We start from the raw sequence: 22655 nt of genomic DNA on the forward strand, positions 1-22655 counted from the left end.
TTAGATGTAGAGACCAGCCTTATATCCACCCTAGGGACAACACTACACTCTCCTTACATATGCCTACTGGAGTAAGGGATTTCTAGCAGGGCATAAAGGGGCAAACTGACAACATGAAACCCCGCAGACCAACATTCCACTCAGAACTCCCATGACTGGGACTGGACACAACGGCAGTTGCTGGAGTTAGTAAACTCTGGAGGAGAGAGAAGCTGTTTTCTCTAGCTGCCAGGAAATTGAACCATCTGGAAGGAGTGGATGAATGAATGATTACCCCACACTGGTTGATGGTGTGTGTGTGTGTGTGTGTGTGTGTTAATCCTCATCCCCTCCTGAATCCTGTGAGAATTCTTCATCCTGACACTGTTGTCTGGATCAAAGGACTCTTGGTTGTGGGTCTCTGTTGTTTTTGCCTCTACAAATCCCTCTCTAACTTTAGTTGTTTTTTTAATTAGTTAGGTTAAGATAATTTTAGAAAGTTTAGGGTTTTAATATCTGTGGTGGGGTTAGAAGGTAGTCCCTGATTCCCTTCCCTTCCTTTCTCCCTTTAGGTAAAGTTTTATTTTATACATATAGCTTGTTTAACCCTTCCTTTTAATCCTCCCTATAACAGTGGCGAGCCAATAGGTACTAACCCACAAAATTTGACTTTGGCCAGGGTAAAACAAGGGAAATTTCTAAGATGACAGTTGGACGATCTGGGAAGATTCCATTGACCCACTCCTGCACTTGGTTGCTCTGCAGTGTAAACCTTAAAATTTCACAGACTTATAAATGTTAAAAATTTTACTCCACATTGAGGAATCCTCCAATTCCCTACTTGAAATAATTACCTACCAGATAGTGAGAACTCTACTCGAATGTGAAAACTCCTTGCTATGGGAGGATCTCTACCCCATCCCTACTTGGGACTGCTTTAGGGGAGAAAATTCCTTGCTATGGGAGGACCCCTACTCTACCCGTACTTAAGACTGCTTTAGGAGAGAAAACTCCTTGCTAAACAATGAAAGTACTTGGACCCATGCTTATAATAAAGCAAGGAGTTCTTTGAGCCAGGCCTGTTTTTAGAATTGATACAATGGGATGCTAGGTACCTAAAAGGGTCGGGCAAGTTTTCCCTTGACGAGATTAGTTGACTCAGCTGTGTTTTCTCTAGTTCAGACTTACTGAGGAGATTGGTTGACACAGCAGCATTTTTTCTGATTCAGACTTACTGAGGAGATTGGTCGACTTAGCAGGAATTTAGATGGGCAGTCCTTTGGAAAGCATCTGCAGTGATTGGTAGATGTAGGGACTTAGGGGAGGTAACATGGGAGAAAAACCCCTATATAAGAAAAAGCAGAATCTCTTGAGGGGATACATCCTTTTGGAGGATCTCTGATGAGGATCACTTGGGAAGAATCGTTTGAGAGAGGCTCTGGAGAAGGGAAGCTCTTGGAGGACAATCTCTAAGGAGGTCTCGCTGGAGCTCCTCTGAGGAGACTTTGTCCCTCTGGAGGCTCTGGAGAGAGGCCCTTTGGAACTCTCTTTGGTGAAGTCAGCTGAGATGGAGCTGGCCTGGTGTCACTAGAATCCTTGCTTAGACAGACCTTGTGAGTGTTAAAAGACTGACTGACTGATCTCTCTCTCTTAAGACTCAGGTCTAGGCCATGTTGGCTTAAGGTCCTTCATACTTATTTCCCTTTTCTCTCTTTTCTTTAATTCCACATTTGTATTAATTAAAATCTCTATAAAACCCAGTTGATTTGGGTATTTGAATAATTAGGAATATTTCCCTGGCGACCACCTTATATTTGATTTAAAAACCAAGACACTTTAGAGAAACATATTTTCTGCGGTCAAATTTACTCACCCTCTCTTATATCTATCACAATTTATATCTTCCACCATTTTAACTCACTACAGTTTACAACATCACTCTTTTAACTGTTACAGTTTAAGGCCTTCAAGCATTTTAAATCTAACAGCAGGGTGCTTACGCTGATTGACAATGAATTCTCTGACAGCTAGACTCTGAAGGGGTTTATAAAAGTTTATAAAGGCCACTAGCACATGTGCTAGGAGGCCATTTTGTTTTGTTGATTTTTTTTGTTGTTCTGTTCTTTGGTGTTTATAAATATATATCAAAGTGGATAATAATACAACGTATTCTGTATCATATAGTAATTTCATATATACCTTTAATATTATGTCAGGGGACATGGTAAATGTATTGTTTTTTCTATGGGGCTGTTTCCTATACATCCCTTATGGAATTTTTAACCTATTTCCCTGTGTTAAATAAGAATGGTAGATATCATAAAATAACTATAATAATTGGAATAATAATTATCAAAGGAGAAATAATGTAAACAATTGCCAAAATGCTTGATGTCAGGGAGTTCAAGCACCTGATTTGAACACTATGCAACAGTGGGTTAAATCAGGAGCAAGACCCAAATATAGTCAAGTAGTGAATGGGCATAAGGGTGATCAGAACAAAGGGGCATATTCATTATGAACCCAGAGTTCTTATGTATTTGAACAATCAAGACAAAATGAAGATAAGATGAATTTATAAATAATATGATTGAAACAAAGGGTACTGTAATTAGTGTTAATAATTGTAAGGAAAAAGAAAATTGTAATGTAAAAATAGTTGGAAATTCTAGTGATTGTGAAATAATGGAAAATAAAGATAATGTGATTGTAAATGAGAACAATGATACCAAGGTAGAGATTATAAAGACCAATGGGAGTAGTGAAAAAGCTGATGATGGTGTTAAAGATGTGAAATCCTGGGAATCTCATACAATTCAAGCAGATGTAAATTTGGGTGGACAGCAAATGACTCAGCTTTGTACTGATGCTACTGTGCTTACACCAGTGTTGGAAACATTTCAATCACCTAATAGTAAAGAACCATATGTGTCTGTAACTATTGGAGATCAGATTTATGATCTTCTGATTGATACTGGAGCCAGTAAATCAGTTTTGCAAAGTCTTCCTAAGAATTGTAGAGCTGCTGGTACAATGGAAGTAATAGGCGCTACTGGTAAACCACTGAGAGAAGCAAAATTACAACCAAAAATATTACTTTAGGTCCATTATCTGTGGAACATACATTTCTATGTATGCCAGACTGTCCAATGGTAGATTTATTATGTAAATTATCTCATTACATCTAACACGAATCTCTGAAAGCTTTTCTATTGCTGTTCTTAGAATCAGTCAGTACAGAGGGTGACATAGATTCAATCTATCTAATAGCTGAGGATATTCCTGAAGATCTTTGGTCAAAGTCTTCCACAGATGTAGGTCTATTGAAATCAGCTACTCCAGTCAGGGTGAGGACAAAGGAAGGACCAGTTCCTTGTGTACCTCAATATCCCTTGACTAAAGAAGCAATTGAGGGTATAAGACCAATCATTAAATCTCTAATCCAACAAGGGATCATAATACCTTGCTTCTCAGAATTTAATACCCCCATTCTTCTAAACAAAAAGCCAAAGGTAGATCAGAATGGCAAAGTTGTATGTAGTTTTGTACAGGATTTAAGAGCAATCAATGATTATGTAATCAAAACACATCCTGTTGTACCAAGTCCAGCTGCTTCAATCCCAAGTCAGGCAAGATATTTCACGGTGGTAGATTTATGCTCAGCTTTTTTCTCAATTCAAATACATCAGAATTCTCAAAAGATCTTTGATTTTACCTGGGAAAAAAACCCAGTGGATTTGTACTTGTTTGCCTCAGAGTTTTAATGATTTGCCAAGCCAATTTTCACAAATTCTAAATAGAGAACTAAAAACAATAACATTCAAAGAAGGTAAATTGGTGCATTTTGTGGATGATATTCTTGCATCCCCAAATGCTATAGTGTGTCTGAGAAATAGCAAGATTCTCTTGTTGTAATTATATAAGCTTGGGCATAAAATATTCAAGGCAAAATTACAAAGAGTTTTGCCTCAAGTGCAATATCTTGGTTTTGTTTTATCAGAGGGTTCCAGAAGTAACACACTGAAAAGAATAGCAGATATCCGGAAACTGAGTACTACAAAGATCAAAAAGAAACTCAGAGCTATTCTTGGAACAACTGGTTTCTGTAGACAATGGACACCTTGATACAGTGAATTAACAAAATATCTAATAGATTAAACAGGAATACAGAACCAGGACCTCTGAAATTAAAGCCTGAACATCTGTAAGCTTAAAGAAGCCATTTTATCTGCTTCAGCTTTGGATATCCTAGACTATACAAAATCATTCCAATTGTTCAGTAATGAAACTAAAGGTATTGCGTCTGAGGTACTGACACAGACTTTGGGACAAAGTTATCATCCAATTGGATATTATAATTGTCAACTTGATCCAATAGCTACAGGGACAGTTCCTTGTTTAAGGGGTGTAGCAGCTGCTGCAGTGTTAGTCCATAAGTCAGCAGATTTAGTTTTGAATGTATATTGTTCACATCAAATGGAAGGACTAATGAGAAAATTTTGTATTCAAGCTTATTCAGATCAATTAATTTCTAAGTATGACATTATTCTCCTGGGTAGTTGCTGAGAGCCATTAGGCCATGATGTCTTGACAAGGTCACTCATGGTAAACAAGAGGTCGCAAAGTGGTTCTTTGGCAGGATGGACTTGCCCACTCAGTCCCCTCTGCATGACTTCTCTCATTACCATCCCTTACTAATGGAATTGATAAGATTGTTATCCCCTCCCTTGCCTCAGAAGGAATAATATAAGAGCAAAATACTTGCTCTCTATATCCCCAAAATATCACCAAAAGATCAGACTCCAAAATCCAAACCCAAAAAGACTATCATGAATTAATTCTTCAACTGGTACATCATTCCCAGCAAGCTAACCACAAGTCAAGCCCAGAATGTCCCTACTGCTCTTGCATAGAAACTTACTCTCCTAAAGTCAGTATATAAATCAATCATAAAGGCCCATACAAAATGTACAGGTACTCCGAGCTTCACCATGCCTCAGTGACTCAATTTCACTAACCAGAAACTCCCCACTAGCCCTGAGAAATGATGAGCCTAATAATTAATCTGAATTGTGTTCTCAGTGCCTCTGTGATCTCTCAACCTCACTGCTATGATTGTTGAAATGTCTCTAGAACTTCTGATTGATTATCTATTTTTATTAAAGATAATAAGTGATGTTCCTTGATTGTCTGTAATCTCAAACTCCTCACAAGTTAATGAGAAAATTAAGCCACTTGTGACAAAATCATTTATCTTGTGTAGAACCTGTTTCCTGTCAAAACAATAGTTATGATACAAGAATACAGAATGATCTCAGAATATTAATCAAGTAATTTGCTAAAAGTTAACATACCACTTTTCCAGTTATCTTTGCTTGAATATGTATGTTGAAAGATGTATCTTTGTGCCAAAAAAAAAAAGGGTATAAAAATAAAGGCCAGTCCTGGGCATGGTGGAGCAGCCACCAGATGCAAAGCTTGCCCCTGGCTTATTTATATGCACAGTTGTCTTCTGTTTTTAATTTTTTTCCTAACCATTCATTCAACTGCAGAGAACCCCTGGAGCCACAAGTGGGGCTGGACCCGGCTTGTGGCAGGTAGTGAGAACATCCAGTTGAAGAGGTATAGTGTATTAAACCCAGCTACACTTCTTCATGATTTGTCAAAAAATGGTGAACCGTGTGTGGAAATAGTAGATCTAGTGGATATGCTTAGGATGATTTGAAAGACATTCCTACTGAAAATCCAGACTTGGTATTATTCACAGATGGTTCTTCATATTTTTATAATGGAATTTGATGTACTGGTGCTGCAGTGGTCACCAAATTTGAGAAACTGTGGTATGGTTCATTACTTAGTAACCTTAGTGCCTAAAGGGCAGAGTTGGGGGCTTTGAAGCCTGCATGTCTTCTAGATGATGGTAAAAGTGCTAATATTTTTACATACTTGCATCATGCATTTTCTGTATGTCATGCTACAGGGAAGATCTGGAAATGAGGTTTTATTACTGCATTGGGAAAACCAATTGCACATGGAGGAAAAATAACTGAGTTGTTGGATGCTATCTAAAAACCTAAACTGCTAGTGGTGATCTACTGTAGAAGTCATAGTTATGGCAGATTCAGTCTCTAAAGGAAATTAAAGAGCTGATTATCACTGCAACATTTGCAGCCAGGAATGTTCCAGAGTATGTAATGAATTTGTCAACCATTGAGTCTGATGATTTGGAAAGAGCTTATGTAGACTCAGAAATTCAGAAGTGGAAGGAGAAATTTGGAGCAAGGAAAGAACATGGAATATGGGTTGCAGACACTTGAAAACTGCTGTTACCAAAAGATTTCTATACCTATTTGTGTCAAGCCATTCACATAAAAGGTCATTTTGGTACTCAAGCTGTAGTAGACTCTGTAAAAAGGCAATGGGTAGCCCTGGGAATAAGTACTATTGCAAATACAGTCTATACAAGTTGTTCTGTTTGCCAAAAATTCAATCAAGGTACATTCAGAAAGAAAGGTTTGGGTGGTAGACTTTTGGTATATTATCCATTTGAGAATTTGCAAATTGATTACATCAGTGTGCCAAAAGCTAAAAGCTAAAAGTTTTGTCTTGTAATTATTGATAGATTAACAAAATGGCCTGAAGCTTTTCCATCTAATGCTAATACAGCTAGCTTATGTGGTGAAAGTGTTGCTTAAGGAAATTGTTCCTAGGTTTGGTGTACCACTTACTATAGATTCTGATAAAGGACCTCATTTTACACAAGATAGCCTGAAGAGTCTATGAGAATCTAGGAATAACACCAAAATATCATGTTCCTTATCATCCACAAAGTTCAGGTCAAGTGGAACACATGAATAGGGAACTCAAGACTATGGTGGGGAAAATTTGTGCTGAAACTCATCTAAAATGGCCAGATATTCTTCCCATAGCTTTGTTTTACCTACATATAAGACCAAGAGCAGATTTACATATAACTTATGAAATGCTCTTTGGACATGCTCTGTTGCAGGCAAAAATTTGTAAGACAGTTTATACATCTCTCTTAGGAGGAGATTGTCAACTTGCTTCATATTTAAGTACATTATAACAATGGCTTAGAGAACTGCATGATATGGGAGTATTGATTCAATCTGGTCCATTGGATTATTCTCTTCATAATTTTCAACCAGGTGATATGGTATATGTGAAAAATTTTGCAAAAACATTAGCAACTCAAAGAGTTGGGTAGGTCCTTATACAATTGGGTTAGTTTCACCTTCTTCAGTTAAGGTATTAGAAAAAGATTTGTGGTATCATTGCTCACATTTTAAATTAGTTCATGGAATTACTAATGATGGCATACAAATTGTTGAAGAAGAAAATGATGAAGAGTTTGTGGAAAGTTGAGATTCATCAGTCTAATTTAAATAGAGTCTGTAGTAAAAAAGCTCAGTAAGGAGAGAACCATTTCAGTGGCAGAGGACATTCGGATGGAAGAGGACATTGTAGATGAAGAGGAATATACAGAAAATTGATGGACACTGTGAAAAGACTGAGACTTATAAATATTAAGCAGATAAGACTTTGAATGAAATTTTCAATGAAGAGGATAAAGTGACTAATGGGCTAATGGTTTTACGGATTTGGGGTAATGTAATATAACACAACATAACACATATTCACAAGCATTCATAAATACATTTTACTACCATGAATTTTGGAGAGGAGGAATTCTTGAAACAAGCTGAGCAGAGAAAGAATAATCTGAAGTTTTGGTAAGTGTATTGCATGCAACAGTAACAAATAACACAACAGTAACACTGACATAACACTAACAAAACAACATAATATAGCATGAATAACAACATAACAAAAAATATATACAAAAACATAAATATGGTTAGGATACATTGAATCACTAGTGGAATGAGTGAAACTGAAACAATGTATAGTTAGATAATAACAGTGTTATAGTTATTTAGAAAGAAGTGAGTTACTAACAAAAGTAGTTAGCTACTTAGTTTAGTATAGGAATATGGGTAGATAGATTTTATTAAGATAGGGCTTTAGACAGATTAGAGTTTAAGATTGATAAGGTAAGATACTGATTTACAGTACAAAATACACTGCAACATATATCATAGCACATGACATATCATCACATAACACAAAACTGTAAATACATATGTAAATATGTGTAAATAGTGTATATTATAGTTAAGATTATAAAATTAATTGTATTATAGTGTATGTGTATATACATATGGCATACATGTATATATTGTATGTATTATATGTATATCTATAAAACTTATGTAAATAGATCGCTTATGTTTAATTTTCATCTATTTTTAAATGTATTTTGTATAAGTTCGATGGTAATTTTTTGTACAATTTATGCAATGTATTTATTGTACTTTTCAAAATATTTGGTCTAAGATTGCTGTTTATGCATTGCAATGGTAGAATTTCTGTATTAGTTCATGAGTAGTCTTTTATGATTTTAATGTTTTGCATAAGTTTGTGTTTGTATTTTGATTTTGATGTAATTTGCTTGTTTTGCGTTTAATCTATATTCTGAACTTTGTAAATGACCATTGTATACTTTCCCTTTTTCCTTTCCTTCATTAAATTCCTAGTATAGGATAGTATTTGATAGGATAAGACAGTTAAGTATAGGTTGTTTATTATTTTGAGTAGAAATTTTAGTTTAAGTAATATGTAAGTTTGTTAAGTGCACAAATGCCAAAATCGTGTTTTTGATACGAGTTTTGGCTTTGTGCAAAGGGGAGACTATAGTAATGGATTTTAGCAAGGCATAACAGGGCAAACTGACAGTATGAGACCCTGCAGACCAACATTCCACTCAGAACTCCCGGGACTGAGACTGGACACAACGGCAGTCGCTGGAGAGAGAGTTGGTGAACTCTGGAGGAGAGAGAAGTTGTTTACTCTAGCTGCCCAGAAATTGGACCATCTGGAAGGAGTGGTTGAGTGAGTGATTACCCCACACTCGTGGATTGTGTGTGTGTGTGTGTGTGTGTGTGTGTGTATTACCTCATCCCCTCCTGAATCCTGTGAGAACTTTTCATCCTGACACTGCTGTCTGGATCAAAGAAGGGCTCTTGGTTGTGAGATCTCTTTGAGCCCCTGTTGTCTTTGCCCCTGCAAATCCTTCTCTAATTTTAATTCCTCTTTTAATTAGTTAGGTTAAGATAATTTTAGAAAGTTTAGGGTTTTAATATCTGTGATGGGGTTATTAGTAAGGTAGTCCCTGATTCTCTTCCCTTCCTTTCTCCCTTTAGGTAAATAAACTTTTATTTTATATATATAACTTGTTTAACCCTTCCTTTTAACCGTCCCTAAAATACTATGTGAAAGTACCTTTAAATCTGTCTTAAGTTGAGGAAAGATACCTTGGAGGTTATCCAATCCTTAGGTATTCTAAATTAGGGAACACAAGGAATTTGGTAAGCATTCTCCCACTCCAAATTCAGGAAACTGAGCAGAGCAAAGGAGGGAGCCAATACTTTAGAATCATAATCAGAGTGTACATATAATGAAAACAGAAATAAAGGAATCATAATAGAATACTCTAAAGTTCCCTTCAATCACAATTCTCCAGGTAAAAAAATAAATAGAAATGGTCTTGATAAGAAAAATCACACTTATCTGAGTCTCTTAAATACATGGACCTGGAAGTCAACTGTTTCCAAAAATGAGTTCAGACACACATCCAAGATGCCCTTGAACATCAAATATACTTTTCAAAAATTCATTTTTATAACAATTTGAGTGTTTGGTAAGATCTGAGAGAGACAGCAATATCTGCTAGACATTAGCAGAATATAATATTCAGCATATGAAAGCAAGTTATAATAAATTACATACTGGGAACAGAAGTTAAACTTCTGCCATGTTGCTTTAAAATGGCTGAATTTTTTTTCTGGGACCCAGAAATAACTCTGAAATGAGACATAAGAAACTTAGATTTCTATGAAAGCATCAATCATTTTATGTTTCATATAGCTAATTCTAAGAAAAGACTTGAGAATAATTTTTTTAGATTGTTTACAATACAAGTCTTTGGTTATAGTGATAAGACTAAGTTCTTTGGTTTTCAGAAATGACTCATCTTTATTTTAATAATTAAAGCTCAAGCAGTAGTAGCAAAACTAAAATCTAATAAGCATAAACTCTTATTTACTCTGCCTAAATGAAAACCAAATAAGCCACATGATTGTGAAGCACAATTGCTGAACTATACATATGAAATTATAACTGCTGGCTTACTGGATGGTAATTACCAGGATGGGATGAAATAAGAGAAAAGATAATTATTTTGAAGTTTTTATGTTTTTAAATGTGACCAAAGAAATGCATATTACAATTAAGATAAATTTAGTTTTTTTATTATGCCACAGATCATTAAATAAGTTATTTGTAAAGTACATGGCATCGTAAGTGCCAAATGCTTATTCATTTTCTGTTATTAATGTAGAAATGTATTTAGAAAGAAAAATCTCAAGACTTAAAGACACATCTAGATTCCTTTTAAACATTATTATTATTATTAACAATCATTAAGCTAAATTTTTTCTTTTTTTTTTTGCTAATATGCTCAGTTCTCAATTACCTGTATTCTCCCCTGAAATTCTTAGTAAATATTCCCATTTGAGGCTATAAAACTATTCCTGAAAAGAAAAAAATTCCTTTACTAGCTGTGCTGTGTATACCTCTTTACCCTGCTTGTTAAAAATGCCTATTTATGCACCAATTGATACAAATATGATATTATTATAGTCATTCTCAGTCACCGAGAGACTACCACTACATATGATAGTATTAGTTTTGTTATTAATGAGGGCTATTATGTTTATAATTTTCCTTAATACTGAACCAACACTAAACTCCTAATGAAAATCCAATCTGGTCAGTGTATTTAATATTTATGAAATGGTTGCTATAGCCTCTTTGCCATTATTTAAAATTTTTGCATCAATGCTTATTAAGATTATTGATTTATAAAAGTAATTCTTAAACTTTTTGGTGTCAGATGCTTTAGCAGTCTGTAAAAAGCCTGGACCATTCTCAAAATGTTTTTAAATGTATAAACAAACTGAATCAAAATAGAAAGGAAATCAATTATGTTGAAGTATATTGATGATTGAAATATATTCATGATATGTGATGTCATAAATATACTGATATATAATCCAATACTGTTAATGTCAATATATTTATTTAGTGATTTATATTATATGTTTTTTTCATGCATTTATATACATAGATACATGCAAACAAGTTCCTGGACTCCATGTTAAGAACCTCTAGACTATAGTTCCTGACTGTAAGGTAATAAACTCAAAATGAAGAGACACAGTTTCAGACTTGGGTAATAACGAGATTTTTTTTGTCTGATTAAGCATATTTATTACAAGAGTATCGTTTTTCTTTTCAGTGAGATGAAAAAAGTAGGAAGGAAAGAAAATGAATGCTTATTAATTGGAAAAATAATTCATTAAAAATGTGTCTCCTATAGTACAAGTCAAGAATTCTTACTTGAAAGATGCTTCTTAGATTAAGGCTCAAGTTAACACTGAGGAACAAGCAATAAGAACTTATCCCATGAATAAGATTCTGTGGCCTGCCATAGTATTTGTGCCAATCAGTACCTGCCTATTTTATGTGTTGTTATTATTATTATTAATTGTTCAAGTAATAATATTCTTTTTTTTAACTAATTGCAACATTTTTTCCCAGTCCCTAGAAAATATAATAGAGGAAGTCTCAAAAGTAATTATAAGTCATGCTCAGTTCCTCACTGATGTGATTACTTTTCACAGTCTATTTTTTCCAAGATTTAATTATTATAATATTTATAAATATATTATATCTATTATATAGTATATGTAATATATTACATATGTTACATATATTATTATATATAAGAATTAATTATCCTACAAAATACCTGGCTGTTTTTTTTCAATAAAACTGAAGTACCATCATCAACTTCAAACTCTCCATAGTCTTTCAGACACCGCACCTAAAAAGGGAGAACTTTATTTTTTATTCAAATTACATGCATAATATATAACTTATAATTATATAAAATATATATATATATATATATAAAACATTAAAAATATACATATTTGAGATGGACACTGAGGGAATTGAGCAAGAAGCTCGAAAGCAAGACCATGTGGAGCAAAAGAAAAGAAGTCGCTACAGCAAACTGTGCTATCCTGACACCAAACAAAGGATGATGGCAGGCAGGAGAAAGGTGGGCTGAGGTAGAAGGGAAGATGTGGTGAGCTGAAACAGAGCCAAATAGGATTTAACCTAGTTGTACTAGAGGGCCCCAAACCACTGACCTAGGGATGCTTGTAGCTCATGAACATCTAAAATAGTCATAGGATTTTCAAAGAATCATAGATTTACAGCTGGAAAGGAACTTAAACATGAGACAGTACATACCACCCCTCACTAGTATTTACTAGTGAGGAAACTGAGACTATATTGACTGACTCCCAAAATCATACTCTTACAAACTTTTTAAAAGAAAAAAGCTTATAAGACTAAATAAAAAGAAAAACCACCAAAGTTTCCTACAGAATATGAAGTATTCTGTGTTAAGTATTAAGTTCTCTAACATTCTTTGGAATGCATTGTAGTAATCTCCTAGCATGTGGAAAGGTGAAGGATTCTCTTGTGAATTCTTGCTAACATTTTTGGTGAGAAAAAAGAATATACCAATGGTATTCTCCCACACCAACTAAAGTCTTGATGTCATTCCAAATAGTAGAAAGTATTCCACTTCCTCAGGGAAGATGCATAATTTAATGAGTATTGTGACAAGGAATAAACTATTGTTGTCTTAAAGCCACTGAAAGCTTTGTGGAATTTTTCTTCCAGGAGTAAATTTAGTCTAAGGGAAATTCTTTCAGGGGGGCTTTTCAATATTTTCTCTGTGGCAGGGCAAATCAGTCAGGAAGACTTGTGTTCCAGGCACTTAGAATTTAAAGTCTCCCAAGCAACTCTATCAAGATTGCGAATTACTGAAGTTGTTCTTCATAGGGAGGGGAAGAGTTTCTTCTTTAGATATCTGCTAAACTAATGATATCACAAATGTGGAAAGAAAAAAAAATGACCAGATACTCAGGAAAATTTTCTGACATTAGACTACAACCTAGAGTTTGAAAAACAATGCTTCAGAATTGAAGTTCCTTAGAATATGCTTCTAACAGAAGCAGGTAGTTGAAAAATTGTACTTACCTCAATGTACAAGCTTTTGGGGGGTTTCATATCTTGTGTAATATCTAATCCTTCATCTCCACCTAAACATCTCATATATGTAGCAAGAGACTTTTTGTAGCGATTGAACCATTCTATCTGTAAACAAATAAAAATATTACTCTTGCAATTTTATGAAAAAGATAAATCTATTCCATAGAAGAAAGATCTTTATTATGGCTTAAGTGAAATGCAAACCAGCTTCTGGAATTTTCAGAAACAAGATACCCTTTCTGAATCATGGCCCTTTTGTAAATTTTGTATTAAAAATATGACTGCTAGTAATATTTATTGATGAATGTTCTGAAGTAATTAAAATATGAAGAACTCTCCATCTTTGTATTTTCTGCATTCTAATTACTGTGATTTGATTGAGAGGAGTAAACAGACTTCCAAAGGATTATTAAAAAGAATAAAAAGTTATTTTGATAATGGAGAACAGTCAGATGCAAGATAACTCAAATTCATTCAGATGTGAAAAGTTAATACTAAATTGCACATAATCTACCACCAAAAATATGAAAGAAAAACCACTAATAGTTTTAAAGATGATAGATAGGTATCTATCTTTATTATCTTATATTTGGGGTGCAATATTTATAGGTAATAAGACAATGCTTATAAAAAGGAATTCATAAAAAACACTAAAAAGAAGCTAAACTTTTTAAAATCTCATTTTAAAATAAGGTAATATTGGTGAATTAGTAGCATTAGATTCCAGAAGTCCATCCAGTGGCCTCTCTGAGGACCAGGGTCTTTCTGCCCAAGTATGACATCAGAGTCAGATAAATGAGAGGAGATACACCGTGCATTCAGTCCATGTACACAGGTGCTCTGCCATAGTATCATGGTATGTTTATTATATAGGTTTTTGATACACATACATAATCAATTCTCTACATATGTGACATTCTACAGTTTGACTGGATATTATCAAGTCACCTAAACAACACTCTTGTGATGTTACTACAACAAAGAATTCTGTGATCATTTACTGGGTTTCTACAACATTCTGTGATAGATATGCTTAATGTAAATAAAGCCATTTGTAGGTTAGTACCCATTGACCTGCTGAGAGGATTACTGTGCTTTTGGTCAGCTTTCACTATCTATCATAATTGCTTGGGAAAGGAACAACAAAACATATTCGTATCTAGGTGTGAGGACTTTAGGCAGACCAATTTTGGGGGTTTCCTCAATTTACAAGTTCTGTTTTTCTTGTGTTACGTTGAAATGCCTAGTGATGCTGCTTGGCTTCTGTTCCAACAAATTCATTTGAGTGTAGTAACTGTAGGACAAGATTCATTATTGTACTCAACCTTTCAGCTGGTGTATATTATAGGGCCTTTGTGCTTGAGAAAGGAGGGGTCATGGGCAGTAATCTTTGGGCTTTTATTCTGTAATTGCAATCTTTTTTGGGGTAATAACCTAGGGGGTTTAAAGTAGGGTATATATTTATTGATCCTATAAGTATTTGCTCTCATGTTATTTCTCTTGTATTGGGGAGAGAATAATAATCATAACAATTTCTCCACTAGTGGAGAAAATTGGGGGACTTTAATTGCAAAATATGGAAAATTAATATTAAAAATTACATTGACATATAATCTGGAAAAGAAGCTAAAGAAAAAAAGAAAGGTTGTTGGTGGTACTGTTAATTGATCCACAATTCCTCTGGAAAGTAGTTAAAAGATAAGAGACTAAAATATCCATGCCATTTGATCCAGTGTTCCCACTATTAAGCATATATCCCAAGGAGGTCAAGGATAGAAAGGTCCCTTATAGATCAAAATATTTATAGTAGTATTTTTGTAGTAACAAAGATCTGGAAAAAAAGATGATAACCCATTGTTTGGGGAATGGGTAAACAAACTGTGGTACATGAATGTAATGGACTATTATTCCACTCTTAGAAATGATGAATATGAAAGAACACCAAAAAGAATGAGAAAATTTAAATGAACTATTGCAAAATGAAGTAGATACAGTATATAAAACAATTACAAAAATATAAATGGAAATAACCAAAAAAATTAAAACCAAAAGCTGTGTAATTATAATAATCAAGCTTGGTCCTGATGAAGTGATATTAGAATATACTGGTAACCCTTCTTTTCTTTAAAGGGGTGGGGGACTATGAACGTGTATATATTATTGGATTCAATTGACATGTTGGTCAGTTTTGCTAAACTTTAAAAAAATGTGTCTTTTCTATTCCTTCTTATATTTTCTATTCCTTCTTATAACGGACAGGTTTCTAGGCAGGAAAAGACAAAGGTATACATTAGAATATTTTTTAAAAATATAGCAATTAATTTTTTAAAAGGAAATAAGTAGGCACTCATTAATCTCTTTTACAAATACAAATAAAGGCAGTAAGATACAGTTCATTGCAAAATGAATCATATACATTAACAGAAAAGAAATTCTTAGTTATTCAAATAAACTATCTCAGTCACTCAGTACCAATGCTCATTCTATTAACCACTCCCTCAAATTACAAAAGATAGTTTTCAAGACTAGCAGAAAATATACCAACTGTAAAAATGACTTATATATGATATATGCAATTTGAATGGGGATGTGAATTTACAAACTTGGATATGTCACCAATTTTCCTATCATTTGACAAAACAATGAGCTGTCATTTAGTGATGCAATATGGCTCACACACTAATTTCAATAAGTAAAAAAGTAGAAATGTATATTTGACATTAAAATAAAGTAGGTTCACTTTATAGTTTTATTGGAAAATGTTCTTTAGCTATAAAATGATTTAAGAGATGAAAACTAAAAACTGAACCGACCAAAAATGCAACCATTTCATAGCTACATGGTAAGCACAAAGAAAAGTTTATCTAAATACTCACTTATCTGTAAAATGGTTAAGACAAAGAAGAGTATTATATAGCGAATCACTATCAAAAAAGTACAGAAGCTATGTGATATGTTAAATTATCCGAATTTTCATTATAAGTAAATCTATCACTCAATAAGGCAAATATACATACATAAGGCATCAAAGTAGTACATTAGAGCACTAGATCTGAATTAAAATCTAACCTCATATACTGCCCGTGTGACCATAGGCAAGTAATTTAACTTCTTTGCCTCAATTTCCTCATCTGTAATATGAGGACAATAACACCCAACCTCTCAGGGTTGTGGTGAGGATAAAATGAGATAAATTCTGAAAAACCTTAAAGTACTATATAAATGCTAGTATTAGGATATGATGATCTATTGAAATGCTTTGTAAAATAATCAGACATGCAAAATAAGCAGAATTAATAAAATTCTAGTTCTTACCTTTAAAATCTTGGTTGTTCCTTCTAATAAGTGATATAATCAGTTGGTTTTTTGAACAGTTATTAATAAGGAGGATTTTCTACATGTGATCATCAGTTTTGTTTTCATGAAATTGGCCAAATAAATCCAGACTCAAAATTACTTATTTATATTAAATGTGAAAGTTTACCAGCAACAACCATCCTACTAAGACAAAGCAGTCACAGAATGCTGACAATAGTGCCAACTTACTTCTTCAGATGACATGTGAAATCTCAGTGCATTTGGCAAGACACTGCCATATTCCCACCTCAGAGCTCTAATCCGAAGCAATCGGTCATACCTAGAATGTCCAAAAGATATTTGGAATTTTAACAAAAATTTTAGAGAAACAGACTGACAAGAATATCAAGAATTAAGAAAAACAAAACTGATAAAGGGGAATTAGCACTAAGAGACCTCAATACATGCTGTAACATAGGCCTAGACTCCCCCTCTCTCACCTGGGTTTCTGTGCTGAACCCCATCTCTCATGTTAGGGTCTCTTGGAACACTGAAGCTGAGAACGCTGGGCCTTCAAGCCTCTCTGTGGCACAGCAGGACCCTGTGAGGGACTTCAGAATCCCTGGGCCTTGACTACTACCATGCCATGCTGGTTGTGCTATCTAAGGTACCTACCCAGGTGCTGTGAGCTGTCAGGCCACAATGTCTTGACAAGGTCACTCATGGACGTCAAGAAGTCACAGAATGGCCCTTTGGTAGGATGGACTTACCTACTCAACCCCCTCTGCATGACTTCTCTCATCAACATCCCTTACTAATGAAATTGATATGATGGTTGTCCTCTCCCTAGTCTCAGAATAAGTAATATAAGAGCAAAATGCTTGCACACTATTTCCCCAAAAGACTAGACTCACAAAACCAAACCCAAAAGACTATTATGGGTTAACTTTTGCCTAGGTACATAATTCCCAGCAAAAGCTGTACTCACAAGCCAAGCCCAGAATATCCCCTACTCCCCCTGTACAGAAACTTATTCTCTTAAAGCCAGTACATAAATCATTCATAAGGAAAGACGTGTACAGGTACACTACGCTCCACCATGCCTCAGTGACTTGATTCTACCTACCAAAACTCCCCTTGAGTAACTCCCTAGTAAACCCTGAAAAACGATGAGCTTAATATTAAATCTGAATTGTGTTTTCAGTACCTCTCTGATCTCTCAACCTCACTGCTATGATTGTTGAATTGTTTCTAGAATTTCTGATTGATTATCTATTCTTATTAAAGGTGATGAGTCATTTTCCTTGATTGTCTGTAAGCTCAAAGCTCCTTATAGTTTAATGAGAAAATTAAGCCACCTGGGACAAAATCACTTATCTTGAGTAGAACCTTTGTGTTTGCTGTCAAAATCAATAGTTACCATACAAATGTATAGAATGATCTCTAAATGTTAATCAAACAATTTGTTAAAAGTTAATGTATCACTTGTCCATTTATCTTTACTCGAACATGTATGATGAATAATGTATGTGTGGCAAAAAAATGGGTATTAAAAAAATAAAGGCTAAACCTGGGCATGGCAAAGCAGCCTTTCATGCAGAGCATGTGCCAGGCAGAAACATATACACAGAGCTGCCTTCCGTTTCTCATTTTGCCCATCCGCTCCACCTACCAAGGACCCCTGGAGCCACAAGTAGGGCTGGACCCTGGCCCGTGGCACCTGGGAACTTTCTGACCACCTTTTGGATTCCTGAGGGAATTCTCTGCTCTTTCTCTTACTTCTTCTGGACACAGAGCAGGCAACATGGGTCTGTGGTTGAGAATGCCTGTGTTGGCTTTGATAGTTTCCCTTTTTTGTTGCCTTTGGGCTTCTGGCTTACTTTTTGTGCAATTATAGGGTAGACGATATTATTTATTGTAGCTTCTAGCTGAATTTCTTGATCACTATTTGGTCTGTTACCAATTTTGGGTTTTTGCTAGAGGTTTGTGGAAACTGGATAGTGTTTCTCCTGTTCAGACAGCTCCTAGGTTCTCGCCTTTCTTTATAATCTCAGGTGCCTGGCTCACAGAAACTAATAAAAAGCTACTGATTGACTAAAGAGAAACAAGAAATCAGATATGTTTTTTGTTGTCATTCAGTCATTTTCAGTCCTGTCTGACTCTTCATGACCCATTTGGGGTTTTCTTAGTAAGATATTGGAGTCGTTTGTCATTTCTCCAGATCATTCTGCAGATGAGGAAACTGAGGCAAAGAGGGTGAAGTGACTTGCCATGGTCACACTGCTGTTAAGTGTCTGAGGCCACATTTGATTTCAGGAAGATAAGTCTTCTTGACTCCAGGCTTAAATCTCCATTCCCTGCACCACCTACCTGCCCTAATCTAATACACTAGTTGCTGTAAAAAAAAAAATTCTTAAATTAACAAACACCAAATAAAATGAGCATTTCTATATCCAAAGTGGAACAGAAAGAGGATTATACATGGGAGTCTCAAAACTGCACCATGTATAGCTATTTTAGTATCTTTGCATTTTGAAAAGAATATACAATAAGAATCACAAAACTAGTTCATGCCTTCCAGACAAGCTATCTTATTGCAACAACCATCTCCCCAAAACATTCAAAAAGGGGCCTACCTATACAAATATATTCATATTTGTTCTATTTGTAATAGCAAGAAAAAATGTAAGCAAAACAGTATGTTTGACAATTGGAGAATGGAGAATTATGACATATCAATATAATGTACTATGCTTGCCCTCAAAAACAATAAATTTGAAATATATAAAGGTTTGTGAAAAAAAGGCTGCATAAAATGATGCAAAATACTATAATTATAAAAAAATTGATAAAAAATTATAGATAGATAAGTAGAAAACAAAGCCCAGAGTAGTATAACTGAACAAATTTGGAAGGGAGAATAAAAACATTCCTTTGCTCATTTGGTTCTACCTATAAGATTTTACTCTCTTATTTTGTATATTTGATTAAAATTATCTTCTGTTGATATTATCAAGTTTATAATTTTAAAAGTTTTTTTAAAAAGCATTTATAGCTCTTACAGATGAAAATGAATTAAGGACTGGGAAGGGTGATACAATGGCAATAGTACTGGATTTGGAGTTGGGAAGACCGGGGATTCAATCCCAGCTCCGCTACTTACTGACTAATTTCTGTAGGCCTTCATGACTTAATTTATAAAAAGAAGGGGTTGGACTAATTGATCTTTTAAGGTATATTCCAGCTCTAAATTTATGAACCTATAATGAGACAGTTTGAGGTCTTCTTATTAAGTGTTTAATCTATGAAATCATATGAAAAACTCTTTTGCTGTATTCCAAAATGATCCAAAACAATTTCAAAGGACTCACGATGAAAAATGCTATTCACCTCAAAAGAAAGAACTGATGGGATTTTGAATTAGGATAGAAGCATTCTTTTTAAAACTTTATTTTTCTCAGTGTTTTTTGGGGTCTTTTAATATGGAAATGTTTTGCATGACTATACATGTATAACCTATATTAAACTGCTCATCTTCTTAAAGAGGGAGAGAGAGAATTTGAACTCAAAATTAAGAAAAAAAGGATTATTACATGTAACTTGAAAGAAAATATAAAATCATTAAAAAAGGCAATTGTATTCTGTCTCTAAAACTTATGAAAACATTATTTTCACCAATACACTTACAAATATGCAACTATACAACGTCGATTTCTCAGCAAAGAACTATGTCGAAATTTGATAGTTGGAATTAAGTCACTTCGGCCATCTGACTTCGTCTCATTTCTGACAATAAAAATTCAAAGAAAAAAATCATATGTGTACATATATATTTTAGAGTAAGAAGCACACATTTTATAATGACTTTTATTAAAACTGTCACTTCAGTAATGATCAATTCTGGACTCATCCTATCATCATCATGATTTAGTCAACTCAAATAATTGCCATATATCCATGACTGTAGATTGTGTCAAGTTTCTTGTCAATTCTCATAAGATTGAAATTAAAAGTTAAATCATAGGTCTAAAGTCATACCAAGTCATTTTATTCCACTTAGCATACTGAAACTTTATATCCTGGTTACTGAAACTTTATATCCTGGTTAATAAAAAATTTTTGTTCGTGCAACACCAGCCCTATTAATGTTCTTGTTGCTAAATGAAGGTAAGGTTTAATACGACGATAAAGGGGATTTATAGATATTTACTACATATAAGGACACATTTAGATTATACTATATTCAAATTTATCTGTAAAGGGATTTTACTTTACTTTTTTTTTTTAAGACCTTTACCTTCTGTCTTAGAATTCATACTAAGTATCAGTTCCACGGTAGAAGAGGAGTAAGGACTAGGCAAGAGAGGTTAAGTGACTTGCCCAGGGTCACACAGGTAGAAAGTACCTGAGGTCATATTTGAACCCAGGACCTTTTCTGTCTCTTAAGTATGGCTCTGTATTAACTGAGCCACCTAGCTGCCCCTATTTTAATTTTAAAAGGCCACAGAATATTTAGGATCTCATCCTAAAAAAAATGGCAAGAAACTGAATAACCATCACAAATCTTTTTTAAGACTAGAACACAATTAAGAGGTTAGGGGGAAAGATCAAATATGAACGTGTTTTTTTTTCCCCAGGTCTGTCATACACTTTTACTGGGAACAGTAATGCCCCTTTTTTGGAAGAGAAGATACTTATTATTTTAAAAAATAAGGAACCAAACAAACATTTTCTCTACTTCTAGAAATTATTCCAAGTTCCTACATTTCTTACAAATTTGCTATTATGATTTTTTATATATTTCAAATAAACTACTCTCAACATCAAAGTTCCTTATTAAGCACAGTTTAAGAAGCTATATTTTTATGCTTGAAATTAAATGTTAATGGATTGCTGCTGATACATTATTTAAAACTACCAAACTCAAAAATTTTACCACATACAAAATTTTTACATAGCTATCTTTAACAGCAGCACTTAAGCATCTGATAATAGTGAATATGAGTAACTTCAAGAAGTACAGTACTACCCTTTGATCCCAGGAACCCACTAGGCATATTATCCCAGGAAGTAAAAAAAATTCATATGTATTCATATATTCAATGTAACACTTTTTGTGGTAGAAAAAGAACTGGAAGGAAAACAGATTGACGAATGGCTAAACTGTACATGAATGTAATAGAATGTTAATATATCTTAGGAAATAGTGAAATAATAGAAGCAAGGGAAGACTCATATGTATGATGCAAATTAAGGCCAGGAGAACTAGAAAAATAATACTCACAATGACTGCAATAATGTTCATGGAAAAACAACCAAAACATGTTGTAAAATTATAATCACCAGGGTTGGTCCCAAAGAAAAGCTGAAAAAATGTATCTCCTTTTAAAAATTTTTATTAGAGGGAGATTATGCATATGTAGCATTTAATATACTGCCAGACATAGTGAATATTATATATATATTTTAAACTACTTTTCTCTTTTTGAATATTTACTACAAGGGAAAGTTTTCTGGGAAGGAGCAGAAAAGGAATATATTTGGAAATTAATATGACAAAAAAAAAAACCAAAAAGGAACAATAAAAATTAGAGCAACTATTTCTTTAAAGAATTCTTATATAAGCATTAAAGTTTTATTTACCTACAGCTTTATTTTCTTGGTACTGACACAAATTTCTCTTACAGCATGGTTGTAAATGAATGTGAATTTGCATAGAAGGCATAATATGATAAATTTCATGAAGAAGTATACAATTTAATGGTTCTGTTAATAGGAAAATATTGTATCATGTTCTTAGTCTCTGTTTAAACTATCACTTCTTTTCAAAAGACTTTTTGTTGTTTTTTTAAACATTTTCCCTACCACAACACAACTTACACATCAGACTGGTTTTGTTCATACAAAGCTTTCATTTCTTCCAGAACTTGCCTGATTCCATCATCCTAAAATATATAAATTAATTTTGAAATGTGTTTATTTGTTTTTCAAAGGTACAATTCAAACTCATGTCAAATATTTCAGACATATTTATGTACTTTTATATACATCTCATTAAAAATCAGTATTCCTACAAAAGCACTACAGATGATATGACTCCATTACTT

The 22655-nt window shown here is 33.9% G+C and overlaps 1 protein-coding gene across 2 annotated transcripts in view; it reads right to left on the minus strand.

Moving 5' to 3' along the window:
• GINS1 (GINS complex subunit 1) overlaps positions 1-22655 on the minus strand; it is a 31154-nt gene that overhangs the window by 1233 nt on the left and 7266 nt on the right. For both annotated transcript variants that reach the window (XM_001382048.4, XM_016426422.2), the window contains 5 exons: positions 22429-22493; positions 20236-20334; positions 16798-16888; positions 13240-13356; positions 11933-12007 (listed from right to left, as the gene is read on the minus strand). In XM_001382048.4, coding sequence (XP_001382085.1) covers positions 11933-12007; positions 13240-13356; positions 16798-16888; positions 20236-20334; positions 22429-22493 — 447 coding nt within the window. The remainder of the gene's footprint in view (positions 1-11932; positions 12008-13239; positions 13357-16797; positions 16889-20235; positions 20335-22428; positions 22494-22655) is intronic.

The sequence above is a fragment of the Monodelphis domestica genome, chromosome 1 (genome assembly GCF_027887165.1).
Source record: "Monodelphis domestica isolate mMonDom1 chromosome 1, mMonDom1.pri, whole genome shotgun sequence".
Lineage (NCBI taxonomy): Eukaryota > Metazoa > Chordata > Mammalia > Didelphimorphia > Didelphidae > Monodelphis > Monodelphis domestica.